Source organism: Pan troglodytes, chromosome 2, assembly GCF_028858775.2.
Source record: "Pan troglodytes isolate AG18354 chromosome 2, NHGRI_mPanTro3-v2.0_pri, whole genome shotgun sequence".
Taxonomy (NCBI): Eukaryota; Metazoa; Chordata; class Mammalia; order Primates; family Hominidae; genus Pan; species Pan troglodytes.
The window spans coordinates 41504655-41530516 of NC_086015.1; the positions used below are offsets into that span (position 1 = coordinate 41504655).

Below are 25862 nucleotides of genomic sequence, written 5' to 3' on the forward strand. Positions count from 1 at the left end.
CAGGCTGGTTTCAAACTCCTGACCTCAAGTGATCCACCCGCCTCGGCCTCCCAAAGTGCTGGGATTACAGGCATGAGCCACTGCGCCCGGCCTTGAGTCTGTTTTTAACAGTGATACCGTCTATTGCTGCCTTGTGGTCTCCTCTTCCAGTTTGTGTTCTTCCTTAGTTGACCTCGCTGGTCTCTTGGTTTTGTTCTTCCATGTTTGCAGTGGACTGTAATGATCGTAAAACCATGTTCTAGAACGTCCCTGAGAGGGTCTTGAGTGTGGTCTGGAGGGGATTCCCTGGAGTACTAGTGCACAGTTTCCTCTCGCTATGCATCAGGTCGGGGGAGTTGAATGGTGAGCCTGGAGTCCAGGCAGGGTGCGGTATTGCTTACTGCTTTTCATGAGTGGTGTTCCCCAGAATCTGTGGTTGAGGTCAATGTCAGCTGTTTGTCATTTCCTTGTTAGAGCCTGATGTAAAGTTGAGGAAATGTGTGTGGTCTCATCGTGGATAGAATAGGGGCCTGGCCTGTCGTAAATTCTGGCACCTTGCTCAGTCTCTTCACATCTTTAGTCCTGATAATCCCGTCTGTATAATAGATTCCATAATGCTGGTGAATCTGGTGAGATCTGTTTTTGTTGCTTAGCTGGGGAAAAAAAAGTTCTTGGTGTGAGGAATTTCTCCTTTGTTGTGACTGTGGTTCTCATTGCACTCCCCTCCTCCCCTCCTCACTTCCTTCTCTGGTTACCGTTGGATTTCTTTTTGGTAGGAGCTGGTGGTGATGGGTGCTCCAGGGTCATTTTATTGGGCTGGAACCATCAAAGTGCTGAACCTTACGGACAACACCTATTTGAAACTGAACGACGAAGTGATCATGAACAGGCGGTACACCTACCTGGGTGAGTACTCAGGGAGAGAACAGGTAAGAAAGGGGAAATGGGAGTGATTCCCACCAGATTCACAAATTATTGCTTTATTGTTGGAAAGAGGAGTTAGTTGGCTTTGACGCCTGTTGTTCTAATGACTTACATCTTTAGCCAGGGCATCTTCACATCTAGCTCCACAAACACAAGGTAGAGAGGAAAACCAAGGAGGGAACTGAATTAAAACTGTATGCTTTAATTAAAAAGCTGACAGTTGAACCTCCAGGGAAATAAACATTTTATCAATTTGTTGAAGTTCAGATGGTCAGGTAGAAATGAGTGTGATGGAGTCTTGATTTTCCACGGGCGTCCCTTTGGATGGAGTCCTTGCTTTCTGATCACAAAACTGGTTGCAAATAGAAAGATAAGAACTAGAAATTATCATGACAGATGGCAACCTAATGCTGAAGGTTAATTAAAGGCTCAGAAAAATTTCTCTTGCTTTCTTAACTCTTTTAATCTTCTGGAAAGAAGATAGACACAATTTAATGTAGCTATCAGGCAGAATGACACTGGGACAAGGGCCATGCCAATTTAAGAACAGACATAGGCTGTCTTTGCTTGTGTAGATGACAATTACAAGACTCTTTTCTTTAATTTATGCCCTAAATGCTATAATTCTGGATTGAAAGCGAAGCTAAATTTAGGAAGGCCTAATGATGACACACAATGCTCTTTCACACTCATGATACGTAACTTACAGGGAAAGGCCCTGACTCCCTTTTTGCATAGCGTCACTGGGAACTTCTTGTTAAATGGGGTTAGGGAGTCATTGACTTGCCTTTTCCCTTCTAACTACAAGTTTTTTGCCTGGTAGCATAGACCCAACAATCCTTCTACTCTGGGGTGTTTGCTCCTGTAGGCACCCAGCTGCCTAGTGCTGTTGTTTATTAAGCATTTACCCTATGCCAGGCTGTATGTATTATTTCTTTTTAATTTCTGAAACAACGTTATGAAGTAGCTATTATTATCTACATTTTATAGATAAACTGAGGAGCAAAGAAATTATACATCTTGCCAAGGTCACATGGCTCCTAAGTAGCAAAATTAGGGTATGAACCTGTGGTTTCTGAGCACAGAGTCTAAATGCTGAGCTGCCTTCCCTGTGGGTGCGTCTGAGAGAGCACCTATCACTGGTACTGTACTTCTCACTGGGCTGGGAGCACCTTAAAGACAAAATGTGGGATTGTGTCTCACATTTGGTATAGTGCCTGGTGTATAGTAGTAACTCAACACATATTTATTGAATCAGGGAATGAAGAGAGAGCAGAAGAAAGCCCAGTTTGGATGATGCGTTTGGGGTCTAGAACAGCTCCCTTGAAGCTTCGAGCCTGTGGTTTCTCTTTGTATACACATTAGAGGCTCTTATCAGCTGCAGGGATTATCAAGGATCCGTTCAGGCTTTGATCTCACTCAGAATACTCTTAGGTACTATCAGTCGCCAGTCTGAGAGAAATCAGCCACATGGTGAGGAAGAATTGATCATGATATGATGTCATCGCAAAACTCAAACAACTTACAATCACTTTAGGGTTAGAGGGTGATGACAAGTTTGGGGATTATATGGCAGCCTGTACAGGATTTATGCTGGCCAGAGGAGAGCTTTCAGCCTGCTAGCAAGGCTCTCAGAAAGCAGGAGACATTGAGGCTAAGCTTAGGCAATCTTTTCCTTTGTTTCTAGGTTCCTTTTGCATCCATATTTTTTCACTGACCACCCTCCCACCCATCCACCCATCCATCTACCCAACCATGCATCTACCCACCCACCCACTGACAGCTTCTTTTGCCTTCTTGTAGGAGGGAGTGTGGTTAACAGCAGGGGCTTTAGAGGCACATATTAGATTTGAGTCTTGCTGTGTGATCTTTGGCATGTTGTTTAACAGGTTTTTCTAATTCTGTATCTGTAAAATGGAAGAAACAGTCATGCCTTCTTCATAAAGTTTTTAGACTGAAAGAGATACCTAAAGACATGCATAAAAATGTTGGTAGCAACCTTGTTCATATTAACCCCAGCCTGGAAACAACCTAAATGCCCAGCAACAGAATAAACATATGACATATTTATATAACGGATATTACTCAATAATAAAAAGAAACTACTACTGTACTCAACGATGTGGATGAATGTCACAGATGTTATGTTGAGTGAAGTTCAAGAAAAGGCAAACCTAATATATGGTGATAGAAATCAGAATAGTGGCTACCTGTGTGGGGCATATTGACTGGGAAAGGGCATGAGGGAACCCTCTGGGGTTATGGTTCTGTGGTTATAGTCACTTCCTTGATCTGGGTGGTGGTTGCATGGCTACGCTCATGTGTGCATTCATTGAGTTTTACACGTCAGATATATGACCTTACCGTATGAAAACTATGCCTTGAAAAGAAGAAAACAGATATATAGTATTTCATACAGTACTTGTCCGAAAGAAGACACTCAGAAAGCCCTCTTTCCTGCCCTGATATCCTTGTGAACATGACTTTTTGTGAGATGAGAGCCATTTCAGCATGAGAAGGTTGACAGCTGCCATTTTTTTCCTGGTAGTTTATGTTCCAAGAGTAGGGAGCATGCTTGAGAAACATTTTCCTCTGATGGATGTTTTTTTTCCCCTTCCCTTCTTTTTCAACCGTGTGCTTGGTTTCCGCCCATCCTGTTCAGGCTACGCAGTGACCGCTGGCCACTTCTCTCACCCGTCCATCACTGATGTGGTAGGAGGTGCCCCACAGGACAAAGGCATCGGCAAGGTGAGGAGAAACATCTGTGGAATAGCTGGGGTCAGACAGAAGAGGGGAGCATGCTGTCCCTGGTGCAGAGGTTTGCCAGCTGACATTGACCTGAACATTCTACTGGGTGGCTGGCGGGGAGGTGATGAGGAACCCCCTGACTGCCCCACTCCATTGGAAAGTTTCCCTTGAAAGCTCAATTAGAGTGTGAGTATACTCACACTCTCGATTTCCTGCACACTCTCATCTGAGGTTTTTCACAGCTGACCATGTGTGTGTGTGTAATTTATAAGACTGAGCCCTGGCCTTATGATGTCCTTCAAAAGAATGGCATTTAGTGCTGTCCAACTTCAATTCCCAAACCCTTCCCAAGTTTGGCTTTGATTTAATGGAGCTAGGTCCAGTCTCAGATATCTTTGAGGCTTTATTCATGCCCCAAATTATTCTCGTATTTATTTCCCCAGTGTTTGAGAAGGAACATTGGGTTCCCAAGACTGGTTCAGCCCAAAGGCTGGACTGGAAATATGTGGGTCTGGCTTTCCCTAAACTATAGTATCTGCCAAAAAACCCACCCCCTGGATCTAGGGCTGCCTGAATTCCTATGGGAAACATGACCTCTGAGGGGCCTGAATTGTGAACTACGCTCGTTCGTTCTTTATCATGAAGGTACAGGAAATCCAGATTGAGTAGGTACAGATGGATCAGGAACCCACATTTTTAAGAAGCTCCATAGGTTGTCTGATGGGAAAGACTGAGTGAACAGAGGAATGAACTTTGGATCTGAACCTTTAGGGGTAGACCTGTGATAGAGTCTGGTCATATCTCCCAGGGCTTGGAGAAGTGGAATCTGGATTCTGGATTAGCCCAGATGAGCTGAGACCACTGGTAATTGGAGCCTTCAGCCAGGAGGTCAGGATGATCAGGGAGCTGACGAACTTTCCAGTTGACTAGGCTTGACTAAGGATAATTTCTGTGGATCCTCCTGGGCAGAGGTTAGGAGCTGCTGCTCACGTTTCTGGAGCATGTGCCTCCCTCCTCCCTAACACTGATGCTGTGGAAAGAGGTTCTTCAAAACTGAAACCAGATAAACCAGGGCCCTGAGCTGGCAGGGAGGAGGGATCAAGCAGGTGACCTTCGATCACCTCAAGAAACAGGTGGTTCTTTCTGAGTTGCATGAATTTATCTAAATAGTAGAGAAAGAAGCACTGAGAGCTGTTCACATTGATGTTGTCTTCTTGGGGAGGGGCTGCGGGCTACCGGGCATCTCTGTAGAAATGGTAAAAATGCCTACGTCTAGTTCACAGTGATGCAGGTGCCTCTATGCTAATGATAGCAGCTTTCTTTTCTCCCTAATTGCAGAAAACACGATCCAGTTTTATAGTTTTTCCTTCAGATGATTGTGATGAACTTCATAGTCCCTGTCAAGTCTTAAGATGACCCCTCCGCAAACCCCTCTCACTGGCTATCTGGGGGGTGCAAGGTATAAAGTTAAAAAGTTAAGAATGGTACTTATAATTGATAGAGCCAGACAGCGGGACTCCTGGACCCAGTTTATAAAGTACATAAAAATGCTTCTTTCAATTAGACCACCTGAGAGGCATGGGGAAACTGGTCATAGTGACAAAGTTGCTGACAATTCCACATTCCCAGGGATTGGGGCTAGTACAGACTTGATTCCCAAGGACCCCTGGCCTTCAGGATTTTGCTGGATATTCTAGTGTCAGGGCACAAAAGCACTCACACTAAGATGGCAGTTCCTTATCTCATGGGAAGGTTACTTACACTGGTTCTCATGAGACACTCTTCCCACGAGATGTAATCCAAAAAAAAGAACTTCCATAGTCAAGTACATTTAGGAAGTTAAATGTCAGCGATCGTCTTTGCAGTGGCGATGCATAGTTCACATGAACATGCTAAAGGCTCTAAAAAGTTCCACAGTCAAAGAATTTACTTAATGTTTAACTCCACATTTCCCAAACGAAACTCATACTTACCCAGGCAGATCACATGACTCTAATATTATGTGAAATCACTTTGGGAAACTGCTTTGTCTACAGTACTCATCTCCACCTATCCCTTTATCTTCTGTTGTAATGCCTGGTAAAGTCTTACTGGGAATAAAGTCCAATCCATACCACCAACTAATTTTAAAAACAGGAATAAAGGAAATATTTCAAGAAACAAAATACTAGCTTTTTCTCAGAGTTGAATTGTTTACTTGTAATTTGGAAGCTCCTTGGGTCTTATTGTGTGTGGCTTTTATAAGTATTGTGGTTCAGGAGCAGTGGAGGTGATGTCTGCCTCAGGATTGAAGGACCCTTTTTTTTGCAGGGCTGGTAAAATGACAGCTGACTTCTTCATGATCATCAGCTAGCATAAGCACATCTGCTGTGCACCTGGCTCTTAAGCTTTTAAATAGGACTCCCAGGAGAGTGCTGATAAATATCTTTGATCATTGATTTCATCCCAACTAGATTTTTTTTTTTTCATTCCATAGGTTTATATTTTCAGAGCTGACCGAAGATCAGGCACCTTAATTAAGATCTTTCAAGCATCAGGTAAAAAGGTGAGGTTCTTGGTATAAGTGACTATTTTTTATTTGAGAGATGTGATCATGTGGGAGTCAGTACTTCTTAGAAAATTGGTTTGAAGGCCCTACCTGTGCCCTGTGTTTATATGGCAGTGCTGTCTGCTTGTTGGTGTCTTTACATTCTCAGCGGTATGTGTAATCTGTACATTCATGGGATTCATACTCGCTTTAGGAGACATTCTGTAGCAAGATGAGTTATATGGGGCCAAGTTACAGCACAGAGTTTTAAGAGATTGTCCATAGTTCAGACTGTCATCAAAGTGACTGCATGCCCTGTCTCTCTGCCTCCATCCTTTCTGAACGCATCTCCACCTCCAGAGAGAGCAGATCTTTCTGAGTACAGGTAGCAATAAATGCTTCTCACTGAGCCTGTTTCACCAGCCCAACATTACCCCCTTCCCGAATCCTCAGCCCTCAACTGTCATTGCCAAGGTGACTGTTGCCACACAAAGAAAATCCAAACACAGGTTGCCCGATTCCTCTTAGAACCTTGAAGCAGAAATAGCTCAGGGTGCTGCCCTAAAGTTAGCCTGGGTGAGATTACTCTGCCTGGGTCCTCCCCACCCAGTCCCTAATCCTCTCTCTGCTTTCTGAAAGTTTCCATTATACTGCCCTGTTGTCTAAAATTAAGCCAATTAGAGAGTCCTGCTATTAATAAGCAACAGTTTTCATGAGCTTATCAGTCATGCACTTCTTGTGTGGCTTAGATCAGCAGGACTGTTTGGCTGAGCTTGGCTACTCTAAGGGACACAAGTTTAGGTTGGGAGCTGTGGGGGTAATTTGGAGGCTGGTCTTGGTGGAGGCCTTAGTGGGATCTGGGAAGAAGCATAGGATGTCTGGGACATGGGAGGAGGCCATGTGCCTCCTCAATTCTGTTCCTGCCGAGTTAGAACTGCTGTACGCCAGCCTAGGATCCTTCCATGTTGTTCTCCCATTCAAGTAGACCTTTTTGCAATTTTAACAATCCGAATAGGTACACTTAGTGTATAATTGTCATTATCTTTTGAATAAAAAATGCATCACCAAACTTGGTTTTGCATTTTTCCTCAGAATGGCTCTGCCTTCCCGAGAACTCTGCTGGCTTGTGTTATTTTAACATTTCCAAAACCCCAAAGCAACAGCACTGGAAAATGACTGTGAGCCATTCTGCAAAAAGGTTTTCCAAGCACCCTTAAAGTTAGAAAAGAAATAACTCTGTGCTACTTGTGATTTACAAAAGAGAGTTTCAAAGAGCAAGTAGGGTATGAGTGGAATTAAGGCTAACATTTTAGATCTTCTGCAGAAGATAACAAATGGGTGAATGTATCTAGCATGGAAACAATCTCCCTCTTCCCTTCAAATGTACCTGGGTTTGAAAGCCTAAAGGTAAAGGATTCCTTTTTTTTTTTTTTTTTTTTTTTTTGAGACAGAGTCTCACTATGGCATGATCTTGGTTCACTGTAACATCTGCCTCCTGGACTCAAGCCATCCTCCTACCTCAGCCTCCCAAGTAGCTCGGACCACAGACATGTGCCACCATGCCCAGCAAATTTTTGTATTATTTTTTGTAGAGATGGGGTTTCACCATGTTGCCCAGGCTGGTCTCAGACTCCTGGGCTCAAGGGATCCACCCACCTTGGCCTCCCAGAGTGCGGGATTATAGGCATGAGCCACCGCACCTGGCCAAGGATTATTTAAAATGAATTGTGGAGTTTCTGAGTATCTTTATGTTCAGTTGTAGCTGTGCCCCCCCCAAACTGCTTTTCCTTCCCTGCCCTACTCCTTACTGTCTGTGCCCTGGGGAGGCCCGGTTAATTCCTATTGCCTTCGAGTAATTAACAATCTGTAATTGTGCCCTCTCTCCTCCTGGAAAACCTCTTGGTTTGGATGACAACCTATGCTCAAGTTGATCAGGTTTTTGGGGGTAGATCTGAGAGTGGGTGGTGCAAGGAGGATGAGATTAACCTTTGGGAACCCACTTGTCTAAACTTCCTGAAGACTTCTGCCATTGAGTTCCAGGACAGGTTCAGGCCTGAATGTCTGCTTGGATGTCCTTATCATACCAAGATACATCAGGTTCCCTGAGAAGGGACAGAAAGGCCTAGGTATTCAACTTCTTGGCTTCGTAGCCATTTGACTTTTTCTTTTCTTTAGGGCTCTTCTGGCCCTAACCTTTGCACCATTCCATAGGCACCCCTTCTTTCTGCCACTCACTCACAGTCCTCTTGCCTTCACTTCCTTCTACTAGTGTCTCCAACTAGATTTACCCTGTCATCATCGTTCTGCTTTTGAAATAGGCCATGACCTTTCTTTATACAACTTATTCTGCTTCTTGCCAGAAGAAATGAGACATTCATGTCTTTCTGACTTCTCCATTACCTCCTACAAAAGGACATGACCCCAGGCTTTCAAAGGATGCCTTTAGATTTATCCCTATGTCCAGAGTCACATAGACAGGAGGGTTCTAACTCAGCAAACCACCGGTTCACTTCTGCTTCTGTTTGGCTAGAATTTGGTCAGATAGTTCTGTATCCTGGCTTCCTATAAGAAGAAACAAAGCAAAAAGATTAAAAAAACAAAACAAAACAAACAAAAAAAAACCTGGTTCTTGTCTTTATTGGTTGACTTTCTCCAAATAGTACACTTAAGAAATCACCAACATGTGTGCAGTTCAGATGTTAATACAGACACACATCTCCACATTTCCAGGCTGATGGGGAGCTCTGATCATCGGACACACAACCCAAAGCATGTCATTGCCATATTGAAGTTTTATTGAATTAACGGAGTATGTGAGGCATTTGTATTTCAAAACTGAGATAGGAAACTTCACATATAGAGATTTCTAATTTAACATTGATGAAGATGCCAAGTTAAATAGTCCTTTGGAATGAAACAAATAGTTCCCCTGGGGCTCAGCCAGTGAGCACAGCCGGCAGCTTGGCTCTTTGGGTCTTTGCCTGTGTCTTACTGATTTCTTTTACCAAAGCTCAGATGGGGAGATTGGCAAGGCCACTGAAATAGTGACTGGCAACTCGGTTTCTTTCCTCCTCACCCTCTGTGATTTCAACCCTTTCCTGCTCCGTTCTCCTTTGAGAATGGGTAATCAGAGGGGAGGAAGATGGCCTTGGCATATCACTGGGGAAGGATTTCTGAGCGGCCACTACAAAGCCCTCCTGTGACCCTGTTAGCTGCAGGAAATAGATTGGAGTGTCCTCTACCTCTCTCCCTCAAACTCCCTGGGTCAGCTGCCAACAAACTCCAACAGTAAAAGAAAAGGCTTGTTCATGTCCATCAACCCAGGGGCCTTTTATTAGAAAACATTTATTTTAAAAGAATAATGCTTTTTCTCTTTCTTTTCTTTTCTTTTCTTTTCTTTCTTTCTTTCTTTCTTTCTTTCTTTCTTTCCTTCCTTCCTTCCTTCCTTCCTTCCTTCCTTCTTTCTTTTCTTTTCTTTTCTTTTCTTTCCTTTTCTTTCTTTCTTTCTTTCTTCTTTCTTCTTTCTTTTCTTTCTTGACAGAGTCTTGCTCTGTTGCCCAGGCTAGAGTGCAGTGGCATGATCTTGGCTCACTGCAACCTCCACCTCCCAGGTTCAAGCGATTCTCCTGCCTCAGCCTCCCTTGTAGCTGGGATTACAGGTGCCTGCCACCACGCCTGGCTAATTTTTGTATTTTTAGTAGAGATGGGGTTTCACCATGTTGGGCAGGCTGGTCTTGAACTCCTGGCCTTGTGATCCACCCGCCTCCCAAAGTGCTGGGAGTACAGGCATGAGTCACCATGCCCGGCCTTCTTCTTTTATTTTTTTTTAAAGTAGAGGTTGCAAACTGACAGCCTTTGGAAAGAATACAGCCTACAAATACTTTTGTTTGGCTTGCACAGTATTTGTTTATTGTTTTTACACATGAAGAAGTTGCGAGCATTTAAAACACTGGCACTTTAAATAAAGTTTTAAATTTTTGGCTTCTTTTGGAAAATGGAAAGGTTGCTCCTCTCTGGGTCAGCATTCCTCTTGGTGGCAGTTAGCTGCAGCTGGGTTGAAGTTGCTCCTTTAGCCAGGCTTGTGGGCTCCAGTTTGCCACAGTCTCCACCACTCCCTATTGTTATGTAGACAAGGAAGACAAGTGTCACTTGCCACATTAATTTTTTTTCTTATGCCTGTTATATCACCTGCCTGGATCCTGTTGGTATTTGGGTTTGAGACCCCTAATTAAGCTATAATTAAAAGTCAATATTATCTTGCTCTGTTCCCTCATCAGTTAAACAGTCTTAAAAGTTGTACCTTTTTCTGTCACTTCAGCTCATGCCTTCCTAACCAATCTTTCAGCTATGCATAGGACCAGGAGAGAATAACCTATTTCCCCATGTAACATTTATTTTCATGCCTTTCTTGTGTTGTGAGATTTCATATTCCTACTTGCTTGGCCTTGTCAAATGTCTGATATAAGGAGCATTTTTATTATGGTTGTAACATAACTTTGTGTCCTCAGCTTGCATTTTTAAAAACAGCACCTCATTCTGTGGGCATCAATCTATTTATCTTCCCCTTGATAGGACTCCAGGAATGGGGGACTTTGGGCCAGTTAGCTTTGTCTCACATTGACTGGGGCCCTGCCTTGCTGCTGGAAGTTGGGCATTTCACTCTTTGCTAGGCATTCTGGTTTAGGGGGCAGCATAGCCATCCAGCCTCTGAGGGATGTTTCTTTTTTTTTATGTTTTTATTTTTTAGTATACATTAAGTTTTAGGGTACATGTGCACAACGTGCAGGTTTGTTACATATGTATACATGTGCCATATTGATGTGCTGCACCCATTAACTCGTCATTTAACATTAGGTATATCTCCTAATGTTATCCCTCCCCCCTCCCCCCACCCCACAGCAGGCCCTGGTGTGTGATGTTCCCCTTCCTGTGTCCATGTGTTCTCATTGTTCAATTCCTCTGAGGGATGTTTCTAAAGCCAATGGGGTGGAGGAAAGCGAGGGCATCCTTGTGTGAGAGCAGACACTGAATGCTTTGTTGCAACTCAACTTGGTTGCAGATGGGCTCTTACTTCGGCTCCTCCTTGTGCGCAGTTGACCTGAATGGGGACGGCCTCTCTGACCTGCTGGTGGGGGCCCCCATGTTTTCTGAGATCAGGGATGAGGGACAGGTCACTGTCTACATCAACAGAGGAAATGTGAGTACAATACTGGGCAATGTGCGGATGGGTGTGGGGGAGGGACATTTGTCCAGCCAGCAGTGGCCGAGCACCCCTCTGGGCCGGCACTGGGGGCAATGTTACCCAGAGGAGATGAAAATATGTGATATCTGTCTTGAATAAGCTCAATGGCCCATTAATGGAAAGTTACATACAATGTTACAACTGCAGACACCCAGGGGCCAAGGAAGAATCTTAATAATTGTCTTTTGAGTGCTTACTATGTACCAGGGACTCTTCTTCCTGCTTTCTGCGAGAGATTTCTATGCAATATACACATGGTATCAAGGGTGCCCATTTTTCAGGTGGAAAAACTGAGGCCCAGAGAGGTTAGGTAATGTGTCCCAAACCACACAGCTAAGAAGTGGGGCTGGGATTTGAACCTAGGCAAGCTGGCTTTAGAGCTGGCATGCTTTGTCTCAAGGTTATGCCACCTCTCTGGGAGCATATGCACATTTTCCCAGGGAAGCAGAGGAGGACACAATGGCTGGGGAATCTTGAAGAAGGAGTAGGAGTTAGCAGACAGGCAGGGTGGGCTGGAGCAGAGCTCCCAGTGCAGAGCTGGGCAAGTGGGTTGGGGTGTGAGGTGGCATCACCACTCATTTCAGCATGGGGGGGGCAGGGGACTGCATGGGAACCATAATCTTTTTGTTCGTTTGTTTGTTTTGAGGCAAAGTATCACTCCATCACCCAGGCTGGAGTGCAGTGACGCAGTCTTGGCTCACTGCAACCTCTGCCTCCTGGGTTCAAACTCTTCTCCTGCCTCAGCCTCCCCAGTAACTGGGATTACAGGCACTTGCCACCACACCCGGCTAATTTTTTGTGTGTTTTTAGTAGAGATGGGGTTTCACCATGTTGGCCAGGCTGGTCTCAAACTCCTGATTTCAAGTGATCTGCCCTACATGGCCTCCCTAGGATTACAGACGTGAGCCACCACGCCTGGCCAATAATCTTGGTGTCCCCTATTCTGCAGGACCATGAAAGGGACGTGACATGGACAGAAAGATGCCTCTGGCCCTCTGTAGCTAATGGAGGGTGGGTGAGTGGGGGCTGGGTTGGGGGACAGCAGTGCATCGTGGAAGCAGGAGACCAGTGAGAAAGCAGTCTTTTCAGGATCTGGAAGTACAAGTGTTCAAGTACAAGTATTCAACAAGAACAACATGGTTCAATGAAAACATTCTGGTGCCGCCTACCTTTTCTCTAACATGAGAAAATGCTTATGGAGATAATCAGTGGAAAAATGGGATGAAAACTGCATGTACAACCAGTCCTCAGAAATATGCCAAATACATAGAAAATGTGAATAACAGCTCTCTGGATAGATGTTTAGTTTTATCTTTATCCAAATAGTGAGAATATAATTTCATATTAAAAAAAATCGAAGTGTACTGTTAAGCAGTGGCTGAGATGCTAGGTATCCCAGTTGGGAGAGGGCAGAGGTTTAGCTATAACTAAGTGGGCAGATGCCAGAAAGGAAGGAAGCAGTGAAAGGAGAGCCAGGGATTGTTAGAGCCTTATGTTGCGTCTGAGGTTTTCAGGCTCTTCAGGAAGTCAGATCTAAAACCAGGGAGGTTTGGGAGGCCCAGGTGGGAGGATCACTTGAAGCCAGGAGTTCAAGACCAGCCTGGCCAACATGGTGAAACCCTGTCTCTACTAAAAACACACAAAAAAATTAGCCAGGTGTGGTGGTGCTTGCCTGTGGTCCCAGCTGAGGCTGAGGTGGGAGGATTGTTTGAGCCCAGGAGGTGGAGGCTGCAGTGAGCCGTGATCATGCCACTGTACTCCAGCCTGGGTGACAGAGTGAGACCTTGTCAATCAGTTAGTCAACAAGCCAACAAGCAAGGTGCAGTGGTGGTTGCCTATAATCCTAGCTATTCAGGAGGCTGAGGCGAGAGGATCCCTTGAGCACCGGAGTTTGAGGTGGTAGTGAGCTATGATTGCACCACTGCACTCCAGCCTGGGCTACACAGTGAGACTCTGTCTCTAAAAAAAATAAAATATCTGGGAGGGAAGGTGCTTATTGGTACCTGTTGCAGGAACTCTTGGCACCTGCATACCCACTGACATTCCAGGAAGTCAGGGCAGGGTGCAGGGAGAAATGAGGGGGACATTAAATAAATGAGCGCTGTGGGCATTCAGTGGTGCCTGCCATTGTATTTGCAGGAGACTGAGACATTTGTGTAGGAGTCAGGTCCAACAGCCAGACTGTGTGTCTAAATCAGAAGGTGGACTCTTGAAGCACGAGAACTCCCCCAGGCCTCCACTGGGCATGATGCACCCACACCCTCCCCTGCCAACCAGTGTTTCTTGATGTTGTATGGTTATTCTAAGTACCAGAGTATTCTCATTTCTGTTGAACATCAGCCATTTGAATAAAGATCGGAAGGCAGTGTGGAGTAGTGGAAAAAATTCTGACTTTGGAGCAAGGTGGACCTGAGTTTGAATCTTGGTTTTGCCATGTCCTAGCCTGTGTGATGTGGACAAATGGCTTGAAATTGGTGGCCCAATTTCCTCATCTGTAAAGTGAGAGGCATCATAAGATCTTCCTTATGGAGTCATTGTGTGATTTGAATGAGGAGCTGGCTGTACAGTACCTGGTACATAGGAGGAATCAGTTGCTGGTGTTCCTCTCCTCTTCCCCACTACACTGAAAGAAAGAAATTAATGCATATTTGTGTTTTGGGGTGGAGGTTTCATTCACCCAAGAAATCATCTCACCTTGACTGTTTTCAAGGTGTAAATTGTGTTTATAGTGAAAAAGAAGACTTGGTCATGATAAAAGCCAGACACTCATGGGATGGCCTGTAGGATATAGTGGGCCCAGACTGCCTCTGCACTGGGGAATGCATACATCTTCTCATGTCTCAGGACATCAGATTGCATTGTATCACTCTGGTCTTCATGTGTCAGTGATTTGGGGTGAGAGTAGGTATGACTTTTTCCCCCAAAGTTAGATGACTTTTCCTGCCTTTGTACACCATTAACCCCCTCCGTCTGTTGGTTAGTATTTTCTCAGGAAATTCATACCTGAGCCATGCATGAATAATAGGCACAGTGACGTCTGCCATCACAGCCACCCTCTGGCCAAGAACAACTGGGTGCTTGGATTTTCTGAACCATGACTCCCTCTATCAAGATAACTCATATATGCACTTTGCAAAACAGCTTTATAAACTTGTACCAAAAGGCACAGGAAAGAAAAAATAGAAAAATGTATACCCTTTTAAAACAACATTGGGGAAAAAGTGCTATGCCTTAAGGACGTGGAGAGCACATGGGGGAAAGGTGGGTAGGGAGGTTTGCTTGTGTGTAGTGTATTAGGACAAGGCAGAGAGTGTAGTCATTGGCTACCAGGACATTCTCCTTCCCTCAAAAATGCATCTCAGGCTATGGGAGACCATCCTGCTAAGCAGGTAAAAGGGACTCATTTTGCCAGCAGGAGAGAGAAGTTTGGGTTCCTGTAATTCTGCCCAGGTGTTTCCTGTCGATGAGTGTGCTCTAGCAGGGCAGCATTCAAACTCTGGTTTTTTATTGATTTTTATTGTTTGTTCTGTTTGTTTTTGTTTTGTTTTCCATTTTCTCCTCCATCCTGTTTCCCAGGGAGCCCTCGAGGAGCAGCTGGCTCTGACTGGGGATGGTGCCTACAATGCGCACTTTGGAGAGAGCATTGCCAGCCTGGACGATCTGGACAATGATGGGTTCCCAGGTGAGTGAGTGCTCCTGGTGCACGGAGCCCCTCCAGGTGCAGCACGCTGCTCTGTTTCAGAGGGGCAGCCTGCTCGCTGACTGTCCATCTCTAGTGGCATGCTCCTGGGTCTACTGATCCCCTTCGAAGGCCCATCAATGTGCTGTGGGGAGATAGGACACGTTTAGAGGTGCTCTCCCTGTAGACACGCAGGGCCGAGCTTCCAGCCCACTGGAGTTTTGCCTCTGCATAATCCCTTCTCACCAGCTCAGTGTTCTTTGTTGTTTGCAGTGGAAGCAAACCTTGGGGCTGGTCCATTTGGGACTTCTTATGGCAGAGAAGTTTGAATAGCTTCATCCTGCCATCAACTCTCCTTGTTTCTGAGCCTTTGATGCTCCATCATGCTCTACCATGTTGATGGGGAAATGAGTGAGGAGAGAATTAGAAACCCAGACATCTTCTGCCTGATTATAGCAGCAGCTAGGTTGACTTTTGAGAGTGTACGTGTGTGTGTGTGTGTGTGTGTGTGTGTGTGTGTCTTGGGAGGCATGGAGGCATATGTACCTAATGTCTAGGTCTGTTTGGACAGCAGTGTTCCTCACAGCCTCTTGACCTCTCTCTCTGGCTTATTTGAGCCTCTTCACATCGCTGCATACATAGCATACAGACGTCGGGAGGCAGAGCAACCATGTCACCAGGGCATATGGTGGTGGAGGTGGGGCAACCCTTGCCCAGGCCAGCCATCCAGACGTCTTTGATACCTCCTACCACTGGCTACAGTGGGCTTCATTTTCCTCCCCCTTGGCCTCATTTCTGCAGACACATGACTTTGTTAGAAGCAAGGGAAAAAAGTTAGGAAGATCTAGGTTTTGTTCTAGGAGTTGCCAGTTTGTGAGAGTAATGTTATTTCTTGTGTGTGAAGTGAATGCCCTTCTGTATATTTCCTTTATCCAGGAATGGATTTATTATCAAATAATAATAAGGAATGGTCCTTTATCCAGGACCTCAGACTTTCTCAGTTACACAATAGCCATTGTCTATGGAATTCTCCCTGATGGAAATTATGGCACGTAGTTTATATTTGCATTTCTTTTATTGCATGGGTCAGTGGTTTTTCTTACGAGCATAAGGTAGAAACTTTTTTGGAACAAAATTCTTCTCAGTCAGCTTCTATAGTTTTCACTGTACTTTTTTTTTTTTTTTTTTTTGAGATGGAGTCTCACTCTGTTTCCCAGGCTGGAGTCCAGTGGCACAATCTCAGCTCACTGCAACCTCCGCTTCCCGGGTTCAAGTGATTCTCTTGCCTCAGCCTCCAGAGTAGCTGGGACAACAGGTGTGTGCCACCACACCCAGCTAATTTTTGTATTTTTAGTAGAGCTGGGGTTTCACTATGTTGGCGAGGCTGGTCTTAAACTCTTGACCTCAGGCGACCTGCCCGCCTTGGCCTGCCAAAGTGCTGGGATTACAGGCGTGAGCCACCACACTGGCCTACTTTTTTTTTTTTTTTCCTGCTGAGGGATCTTGTGCCCAAATTAATGCTTGAACAATCAACAACCAATAATTTCTGGTATCCAGGGACTCAGACATGACAACCAGAATTAGGGAAGCTGCACTTATATTATTAATGTGGCTTTTTAACCCATAGCTGTTTTTTTACCCTCAGATGTGGCCATTGGTGCACCCAAGGAGGATGACTTCGCAGGGGCGGTCTATATCTATCATGGTGATGCCGGTGGGATAGTCCCTCAGTACTCAATGGTAATTAGTGTGAGAGTGATATGGCAACTGTTCATACATTCATTCAGCAAACATGTATGGAACCTTCGTTATGCACCATGCCCTGGAGGTACAAAGAAAAACATTTTTCTTGCCTTGGCCTTCCTGCCCTTTTGTGAAAGATACAATTAATATTGCTTATTAAATACTAAAAAAAGCATTCTTAGAATCCCAAGTTTGCTAACACTCAGGGATGCATTTTGCCTAAAGAAGATAATTTTCAACTCTTACTCAGAGTTGGAGCCATTTATTTAAGAAAGGAAAGGAAGCTTTCTCTTTTTGGTGACTACTTTGTCAACCGTCTATGCTAAGGCAAAGGAATATGTTTTAATATATAATCTAGAAGAAAAATGGTCCATGGTGGAGGGGCCTGAAACTGATCACAGACTGTCGTCCCAGCTGGCCTCAAAACCAGGAGCCAGTTAGGACTCTGTGCTTGCGCCCTATACTTGGGAACATGGAAGTGGTGAGTTCTGTTTTTTGCCGTATCAGCTTGGTGTTCAATCTTGCTGATGGTGTCAAGCCCAGCCCATGGGAAAAAAGGAAGTCATGCTCTCAGCAGAAGCATTGTCAGGATATTTGTGGATGTCTGCGTGTGGAGTGGCACTGGCTCTGGTCTTTCTCCCAGTGGGTCAGAGACAGAAGGGGATACACATTGAGAAATTTCCAATCAACAAATATTTATTTATTGAACACTTACTACATGCTGACTACTTCCTACTCTATATGTATTTGTATTTTAATTTTAAGAGGCAGCATGTAAATGCAAGTACAACTTCTACATGAATAATTGTCCTTGGCAGATAGAGATAAACTAGTTAAGGGTGGAGGGTTGGTTGGTTGTCATTCGTGCCTCAGATCCCCTCTCTACTGGCCTCCTGCTGAGCTCAGTGCCTCACCTGCAGGAGACAGGGCTTTGGGAGGCGCTGCGAAGAGGAGGGACTGTTTTTTGGGTGCCTACTCTGCCCTTTCTTTACCTTTAATCCTCACAGCAGCCATGTAAGATGGGTCTGTTTATTATCCACCATTTATTTATCCATGAGGCCCAAGGAGGTTATTTAACTTGCCCAAGGTCATAAGTGGCAGTATGGCCACAGAATCTTTGCCAGTCTGCTGCCTGAAACTTGTATCGTGACCACCATCCTCAACTCCACATTGCAAAAAGGAACGCTCGGAAACTCAGTAGGAAAACTTACGAATATGGAAACTATTTTGCCATGAGGCATACATACTCTGAGGGGCATTTATCTATCCAGACCATCCTCTTTTCATTAGAAATACATAACAGGAGATTAATAAACTTCGGTGATTCAGCCCGCAAGGCAGGAGGAAGAGAGCTTTGGGCACAGTTTGGGGGCCACATCTGAGTCACAAGAGCTGCCCTAGGCTGGGGCAGGGATGCTCTTCCCAGGGTGACAAGCTAAAAGTCACCCAAGGAGCCCCATGCTCGGGCAGCGGTCAGGGTCATTCTCCACGCATCCTCCGGGAAGCTTGTTTTCCTGGACCTCGGAAGCTAATCACACAGTGAGGCAACCTGTGAGAGACCTCGGCTTCCCCTCCTCCGGGGCCCTCCCAGTGTTTTGTTTGGTTGCTGGGTGGAATCCCTGTAGAGAACCACAGTATAACTCTTGTGGTTAGCGTGGAGCGTCTTTAGTGGGAAGCAGGGATAGCATCTGGACCAGCCTGCCTTTGTCAGCACGCAGGCTGGCTCCTTTGCTTTGACAAAGAGAAGTGGTTTTGGGCTCTTAAGGAAAAAAAAAAAGAAAGAAGCAACTATGACTGTACGTTCCCAAGCTGCTAATATGCATATGATAAGGGCAGTGATTTAAAAGAAAAAAAATTCTTTAATGGCAGATTCTTGCAGGCCCAGGTCCTGGACAGAGCAGGCATTGTGTGGGTGAACTAGAGGAAGGAATCAGAAACAACTCTGGGCAATGGAATCACTTTGCTTTGGCCCAGATTTGTATTATTTCTGCTGGGTAAATTGTGAGATCAGGGCCTACACTTCTTCCACATTGCTCTTTAACTCTCTCTCGAGTTTACCACGGAGAGTGTTTATTTTAAGATCCTTGTGTGCCTTTCCCAATGTGAGAGCCCTCTGGGCATATGGCGGCCCCTGTGATCCTTCTCTTGCTGGAGGGGACACTGCATAGAAACCTGGTCAAGTGGAGGTTTCCAGGGCTCCTGGTTTTCATTTAGGGTTATTAGCACTGGGCAGACTTATCTTCTTGGCTTTTAGCATAATGGCCTGCAGATGTCTGTGGGATAACTTAAGCCTGCATCACCACCCCAGATGGACCACCCCTTCACTCTGCCCCTCGTCCCAGCCACAGCATACCTTAGAAATGTAGATCCAGGGGCAGGCTGCTGCTAGAGTTCTTGGACTTCAGAGCCAAAAGGGTCTGCTTCAAAACGTGGCTTTTAAGAAATGTGCAGACACACATACATGTTTGTTTAGACAGAGCCATGTGGGATGTAGGGCTTTGCCTGTTAGTGTGAAACATTTCTTCAGTGTTTCCTACAGTGTTCTGATTTGTACTTTGGTGCTTGGACATTTCCTGTTGGATGGCTTAACGGAGGATGGCAAGCAGCCTTCTCTGATCACTTCTAGGAGGGTTATTTGCAGTTATCAGCTGCTGGGGGTCAGGGGGCATCTCTCGTGCCTCCATCTGTAGATCCTGTGAAAACTCCCCCCTCCTTGCCTTCGTGACTTCTCTGCAGGATGACTCGGGAAAGAGAAGGATAAGGAAAGAAAGTCAAAGTGAGCCCCTAGATAGCTGTAAACCTGGTTCTGTTGTACTTTGAAAACAAAGCATTTCTCTTGTCCTCCACAGTGAGGGCATCAGGAAGTAAGCCTCCTGTGGGGGACCATGCAGATAAAGGCAGAAGGAGTAGGTCAGACCCCAGAAGATGGGACTTTTCTGATTCAGGAAGTTCAGTGTCTTTGTGAGGAACTGCGCCACACGAATGTTGATGGGCAGCTTCAGTGTGACAAAGGCTGTTTGTACAATAAATATTGTTGAATCAGTGCTGCCTGTGTGGATATGTGATGAACTTTATGATGAATAAAAAGTGAGCACAGCCAGGAGTGGTGGCTGTAATCCCAGTTCCTTGGGAGGCTGAGGCAGGAACATCATTTGAGGCTTGGAGTTTGAAACCACCTTGGGCATCATGGCGAGACCCCGTCTGACAAAAAAAGTAAAACAGCTGGGTATATTGGAGCATGCCTATAGTCCCAGCTACTTGGGAGGCTAAGGTGGGAGGATCACTTAAGCCCAGGAGTTTGAGGCTGCAGTGTGCTATGATTGTGCCATTGCATTCTAGCCTGGGCAACAGAGCAAGACTCTATCTCTTAAAAAAAAAAAAAAAAAAAAAAAAAGAGAAAGTTTTTTGTTTTTAAAAAACATATAAAGTAAGCATAGATGCTAGTGTGTCCCATGGTGAAGTTGTGAACTCTGGTTGGTTGAGGGGGCTGTTTTCTAGAGGGGAGGGCAGGGCATCTTCTTCAGCTGAGTTCTTTTGATTTCCTACAGTTTAAGAAGTGTTCAGGACCATGGAGTTCTAGATTTACTGGGTAAAACTGTTCACTCCTGTCTGTGAAGCTCCAGAATCTATAGATCATCTGGTTGGCTGGATGGAGAGGTAGTTTCCACCTGGCCATCTTTTCCAGCTGGACGTGTTAATTACCTGTCTGTCTAGGGAAAGACTCTGTAATGTGTGCCTCTTAGGAGCAGAGTGTTAAATATTTAGTACATATTTGGGAAGAAAGATACAAGCTAAATATGTTCTTAGAATTTCAGCCAGCTACACCTGTGTAAAAACAAACAGAACCTGCATTAGGAATGGAAGTTAAACTTTATCCATTTTGAATTTCAACATGTCAAAACATTATCATGGTAGTCTAGGTGGATTTTTTTTGTTAACACAGAACTTAGAAAAAATTTTAAATGATGACGTTTGGCCAAGACAAGTAATAATAAAGGAGTGTGTGGTCTTCAACTGCCTGCTAAAGACTTGCTGATCACATTAGGATTACTTTTTTTTTTTCTTTCAACAACTTTAAGACCAAGTGTCCTAGGGAAGCTGGAATAAAGCAGTCACAGTTCTTATTTGTGACTGTGGTCTTTTCCTGTGACTCCATTTCCCTATTATCTGTTTCAGAAACTGTCTGGGCAGAAGATAAATCCAGTGCTCCGGATGTTTGGTCAGTCCATATCGGGAGGCATTGATATGGATGGAAATGGCTATCCTGGTAAGCTGTTTTTCTTTAAAGGCACATGAGATAAATGAAGATAAATGCATGAAGTAGAATAATTTTCAGTCTGGTTAGCAATCATCACATCCATTTAGGATTAGGACAATTCACACAATAGAATAGGGTGTTTTGCCTGGTGTTCAATTTTAAGGTGAAAATAATGTTGATATTTATTTTGGGGTTTTAAAATGATCTACTCTGAACGGCTTAGCACCAGGAGGGTGGATTTGTGTAGTGGTTTCTGGGGCGGTAATTCTAATGAAGAAAAAAAGCACTGGCCACATCTAAAATGGTTGAATAGTGAAACCTCATGTTTTCCTTTGTATTTAACCACATTCAAAGGCTTCTTACTCTTGAGAGGCAAAAAGAGCAGCACCCCCACCGCCCCCTGCCCCTACTCTTGAAAGAAAATGATGGAGAAAGATTTGGAGTTAAAAGAAAACCAAGTCCTCTTGCGTGTGGACAAAGCAGACCTTCACCATTCAACGCTGGCTGGCTTGGCTTTAGAGTTAATTATTGCCTGTGGTGGTTGTGGCTAACTGGATAAAGATACATGATTTCAAACCCAACCCCAAGTGATATCTGGCCTAGGTCAAATTGCCTGGGTGGTGGAGTAGTGGTTCTTCAGGTGTTTCAAGATGGAGTGGGGTAAGGTACGGAAACAACAGTAAGAATTTGAAAAAATCCAGAATGGTCATGGAATTCAGGAAACATTTCTCTAAATTTTGTAGTCATCTTGCTTTTGAGAAATATTTCTTTCCACTAAAATTTAAGAAAACTAACGCAGTCTTGTATGAGGACACCACATTGTGTATTTTTGTACAGATAGGAGTTTTGGAAATTCCTCAAGACAACAGAGCCAGGAGGAAGTAAGGGAATAGAAAGAAGTCAGTGTTGAAGCTTTTGTCCCAAGAAAGACCCTTGTGGGCCTTTTTAAGTTTGAGAAAGCAGTTCTTGTTCTGGAAAATTTGTGGCCATCCCCAAATAATACCTTATATGGGTTTAGCATTTAATATGTACAAAATGCTTCCACATGCAATGTGCATCTCACAGTGACCCCAGCAGGTAAGTAGGATAGGGTGTTTTCCCCACTTTATAAACAAGGATGCTGAGACTCATTGTGAGGGGCTGCCCAGAGCCTGCAGTGCACGGGGATCCATGCTTCCCAGTGGTTCAGCTACTTTTCTGTAAATGTGAGGTGAGCAAGGTGTTCACAGTTCACAATGGATCTGAATTTCTGATCTTGTGTTTTTCATAAGGGAAATTGACAAATTCCTCAGGTTCTTTTATTTTTAAACATATAGCAAATTTAAAGACTATTGAAGAACAAAATTGATACAACACCCAAGTGGAGAAATTTTAGGAACACTATAATTCATGGATTTGCCATTTGTTTTTCCTTAATGAGGGCATCATATAGATGCTCAGTGCATTTAGTGATGTACAGATTCAGACCCTCTTGGACTCAGATACTTGGTTCTGTGAAGTAGTAGTGGGAACCCCAGGGCCAGGGATTTATATGGCCGGGTTGGGGTGGTAGGGAGAAAGGCATAGAACCACTGGAAGAGTAAGTACTTCCTAAATTAAAGTTATTTAGGAATAAACATTACCAGTTAAACCAGGGTCTTGGTTTATAGCTTACCAAGTATTTTCATGAATTTACTGACTTAAATATCTGATTTCATATATTTAATAAATATTTACTATAAATCTAGTGGGTACTTAATGAATATTATATAATGACTAATAAATATTTTCTGATTTAAATGTAATGAAATATTATCAGCTTTTGAAGAAGGCCCTGGGGATAATTATCTTCATTTTACAGACAGGGATACCATGAGATACTCAGGTCACATAGAGTGAGGGGTGGAGGGTGACAATTCCATGTTCTTCAGAACCTAGAGCATTTTCCAAGAGTCACTGAATTCTAGGTATGTCTTTCTCTAATTCACTGATGTCAAAAGAAGTATAAGCCATATGTGTAATCTAAAATATTCCTGTAATTACATAAAATGATAAAAAAGGTGAAGTTAATTTTATTAATTTTTTTAGCCCAATATAGCCAACATATTATCATTTCAACATATAATCAATATGAAAGTTATTAGTGAGGTAGTTAATGGTTTTCTGTACTAGGTCTTTGAAATGTGGTGTGTAGTTTACACTCACAGCACCTCTCGACTGAGACTAGCCACATTTCAAGGCCCCAGTAGCCTGCGTAGGGATTGGCTGCCACGTCAGAGAGTGTGGCTTCCATTCTTACAAGATCATTGTATAGCCCAGACAGTGGCCGTCAGAGGGCTCTCCGGCCTCAAGGCTGGGTCTCCATCCTTGTGAGCGCATTCCCAGGGCGCGGTTGTGTATGGGCTTCAGCAAGTTTCTGAACGCTGTAAACTTCTCATTTTCAGATGTCACTGTTGGAGCCTTCATGTCCGACAGCGTGGTTCTTCTCAGGTGAGAGGCCCCACTCTTGCTCCTTGAATTGTGCTGTTCAGGGTGAGGGATGGAGCCATTCACCATTCATGGGCTCTTTCCTCTGTCCTGTTCCTTGTAGGCTGGAGGTGCTTAGTAAGTGGAAATGCTACCTTATTTTGTCATTCTAATTATTCTCTATCCCAGAGTTTCTAGCTGTGGCCTTGAATGGCTTGCAGGTATGAGATGATAACATCCTGGGAGCTTCTAGGTAGGGGTTGGGGTAGCCTAACTCTTAAGCCTAAGGTAGGGGTTGGGGTAGCCTAACTCTTAAGCCTAACTCTTAAGCTATTTGCTTTTGGCCAAGAACCTTCCATAATGTGCCATAAAAATATTTTATAATTTCCTGCGGGTGCTGGGAAGCACTGTTCATTCTGTCTCTTCATCTGTACACCCTGCATTTGTACCTCCAGTCAGTCCACAACACCCTGGGGACCGGGAGCCTCCTGCCCGTTAGACAGCACGTCATTCCCTGTTGGCTGCAGAGGTGAGGGACATGAGCTGAGGCCCAGAGCTTGCTGAGGCCCGTGCAGTCTGCATCTCTCCTGCAAAGGCCAGTGGGCCGCCGCCACCACCCGTGAACCCTCTCCAAGTATTTCTAGCTGTATGAGTCAGAGGAGGCAGAATTACACTTTGGAGTGGGAGCCAATTCTTAGGTTTTGTTAATAACCTGATGGCAGAACTTTCTAAAATAGACTAATAGGATCTCAGAGCTGGAAGGGATCCCAGAGGCCATGTAGTTCCACACCCCAGATCCTTCTTATTCAGCGGTACCTTCTGCTGGTCTCCACTGCAGGGCTACACAGCCTCCTGTTTGAGTGAGATGCCCCATGAGTGGGAGCCCAGTTACTTCTAAGGGAACCAGCTCGCCCCGGGTAACATTAAATCTTGAATTATTAAAGAGGCAGAAGAGCCTTGAGGTTGAATGTGAACTCAGGGGCCAGGTGGCCGGGTTCCAGCCCTGACTCTGCCCTTACTAGGTGAGTTTCCTGGGCAAGTCCCCTGACCTTTCTGTTTCAGGATTCTCCTCTGTTGGCCAGGACAGCAATACAGATGCTCCTTGACTTAGGATGGGGTTATTTCCAGATAAATCCATTCTAAGTCAAAACATGGTATTTTCAACTTAGGATGGGTTTATCCAGATGTAGCCTCATGGTAAGTCAAGGAGTGTGCTGCATTCCTATGGCTTTTGCACCGTTGTGAAGTTGAAAAATCATAAGTTAAACCATTATAAGTCGGGGACTATCTGCAGTACATGTAAAATGTTCAGAACAGTGCCTGGTTTAACTGCTTAATAAATCTTAGCAAGTTTGATGTAAATTGGGTTAAATTTGCCTCCCTAAAATTCTGCTTCTCAGTCTTGTGTCTTTTATATAGCAACCCTTTAGTATCTGAAGGGGGCAATTGTGTCCCCCAAGTGGTGACTTCGCTAAGATAAGGCCTCCCTGGTTCCTGTAATTATTTCCCATGTGACTGGATTTTCACTTTCTTTATCAGCGCTTCCTCTGGATAAAACAGCTTTTGTGGCTCCAAGTGATTGAGGTTAGATTTGTGAAGCTGGTTGCTCTAGTTGGTGCTTTCATGATGTCATCTTTGCTCTCTTCATTATCCTGAGCATCTTACTTTGGTTTGTCAGGATTCTTCTCAAATAAAACACACTCCTCAACTTTTACAGTTGAAAACAGGCTTTTTTTTCCCCTTCTTTTCTTTTTTTGAGATGGAGTCTTGCTCTGTCACCCGGGCTGGAGTGCAGTGGTGTGATCTCAGCTCACCACAACCTCCGCCTCCTGGGTTCAAGTGATTCTCCTGCCTCAGCCTCCTGAGCAGCTGGGATCACAGGTGCACACCACCACACCTGGCTAATTTTTAAATATTTTTAGTAGAGACAGGTTTCACCATGTTGATCAGGCTGGTCTCGAACTCCTGACCTTGTGATCTGCCCACCTCAGCCTCCCAAAGTGCTGGGATTACAGGCGTGAGCCATTGCGCCTGACCCAACAGGCCCTCTTAAAACCGGGGCCATCTGGCTGAAGGTCCATCATATAGACTCTGCTTTCTCATCATTCTTGTATTTTTTAATCTTCCTGCTGTGAGCTTAATCCAAAGGGTATTTTCTTTTTCTCTTCTTCATGGTGAGGGACGGCCTTCTCCAGGAGTTTGCTCACATATGGATGTAAAGTAAAGCGAGGCAGTTACATAATGGGTGGGAGACCCCAGACTCCAGCCTAGGATGGAGGGTTGAATCTGGTGAGTTGGAGCTCAACAGGGACAAATG

At 44.6% G+C, this 25862-nt stretch overlaps 1 protein-coding gene across 6 annotated transcripts in view; it reads left to right on the top strand.

The window, feature by feature from the left end:
• The window catches only part of ITGA9 (integrin subunit alpha 9), a 374600-nt gene that overhangs the window by 50252 nt on the left and 298486 nt on the right, over positions 1 to 25862 (top strand). For all 6 annotated transcript variants that reach the window (XM_526172.9, XM_054681668.2, XM_054681665.2 and 3 more), the window contains 8 exons: positions 756 to 885; positions 3566 to 3651; positions 6128 to 6196; positions 11238 to 11375; positions 14997 to 15102; positions 16745 to 16839; positions 21019 to 21109; positions 23524 to 23569. In XM_526172.9, coding sequence (XP_526172.3) covers positions 756 to 885; positions 3566 to 3651; positions 6128 to 6196; positions 11238 to 11375; positions 14997 to 15102; positions 16745 to 16839; positions 21019 to 21109; positions 23524 to 23569 — 761 coding nt within the window. The remainder of the gene's footprint in view (positions 1 to 755; positions 886 to 3565; positions 3652 to 6127; positions 6197 to 11237; positions 11376 to 14996; positions 15103 to 16744; positions 16840 to 21018; positions 21110 to 23523; positions 23570 to 25862) is intronic.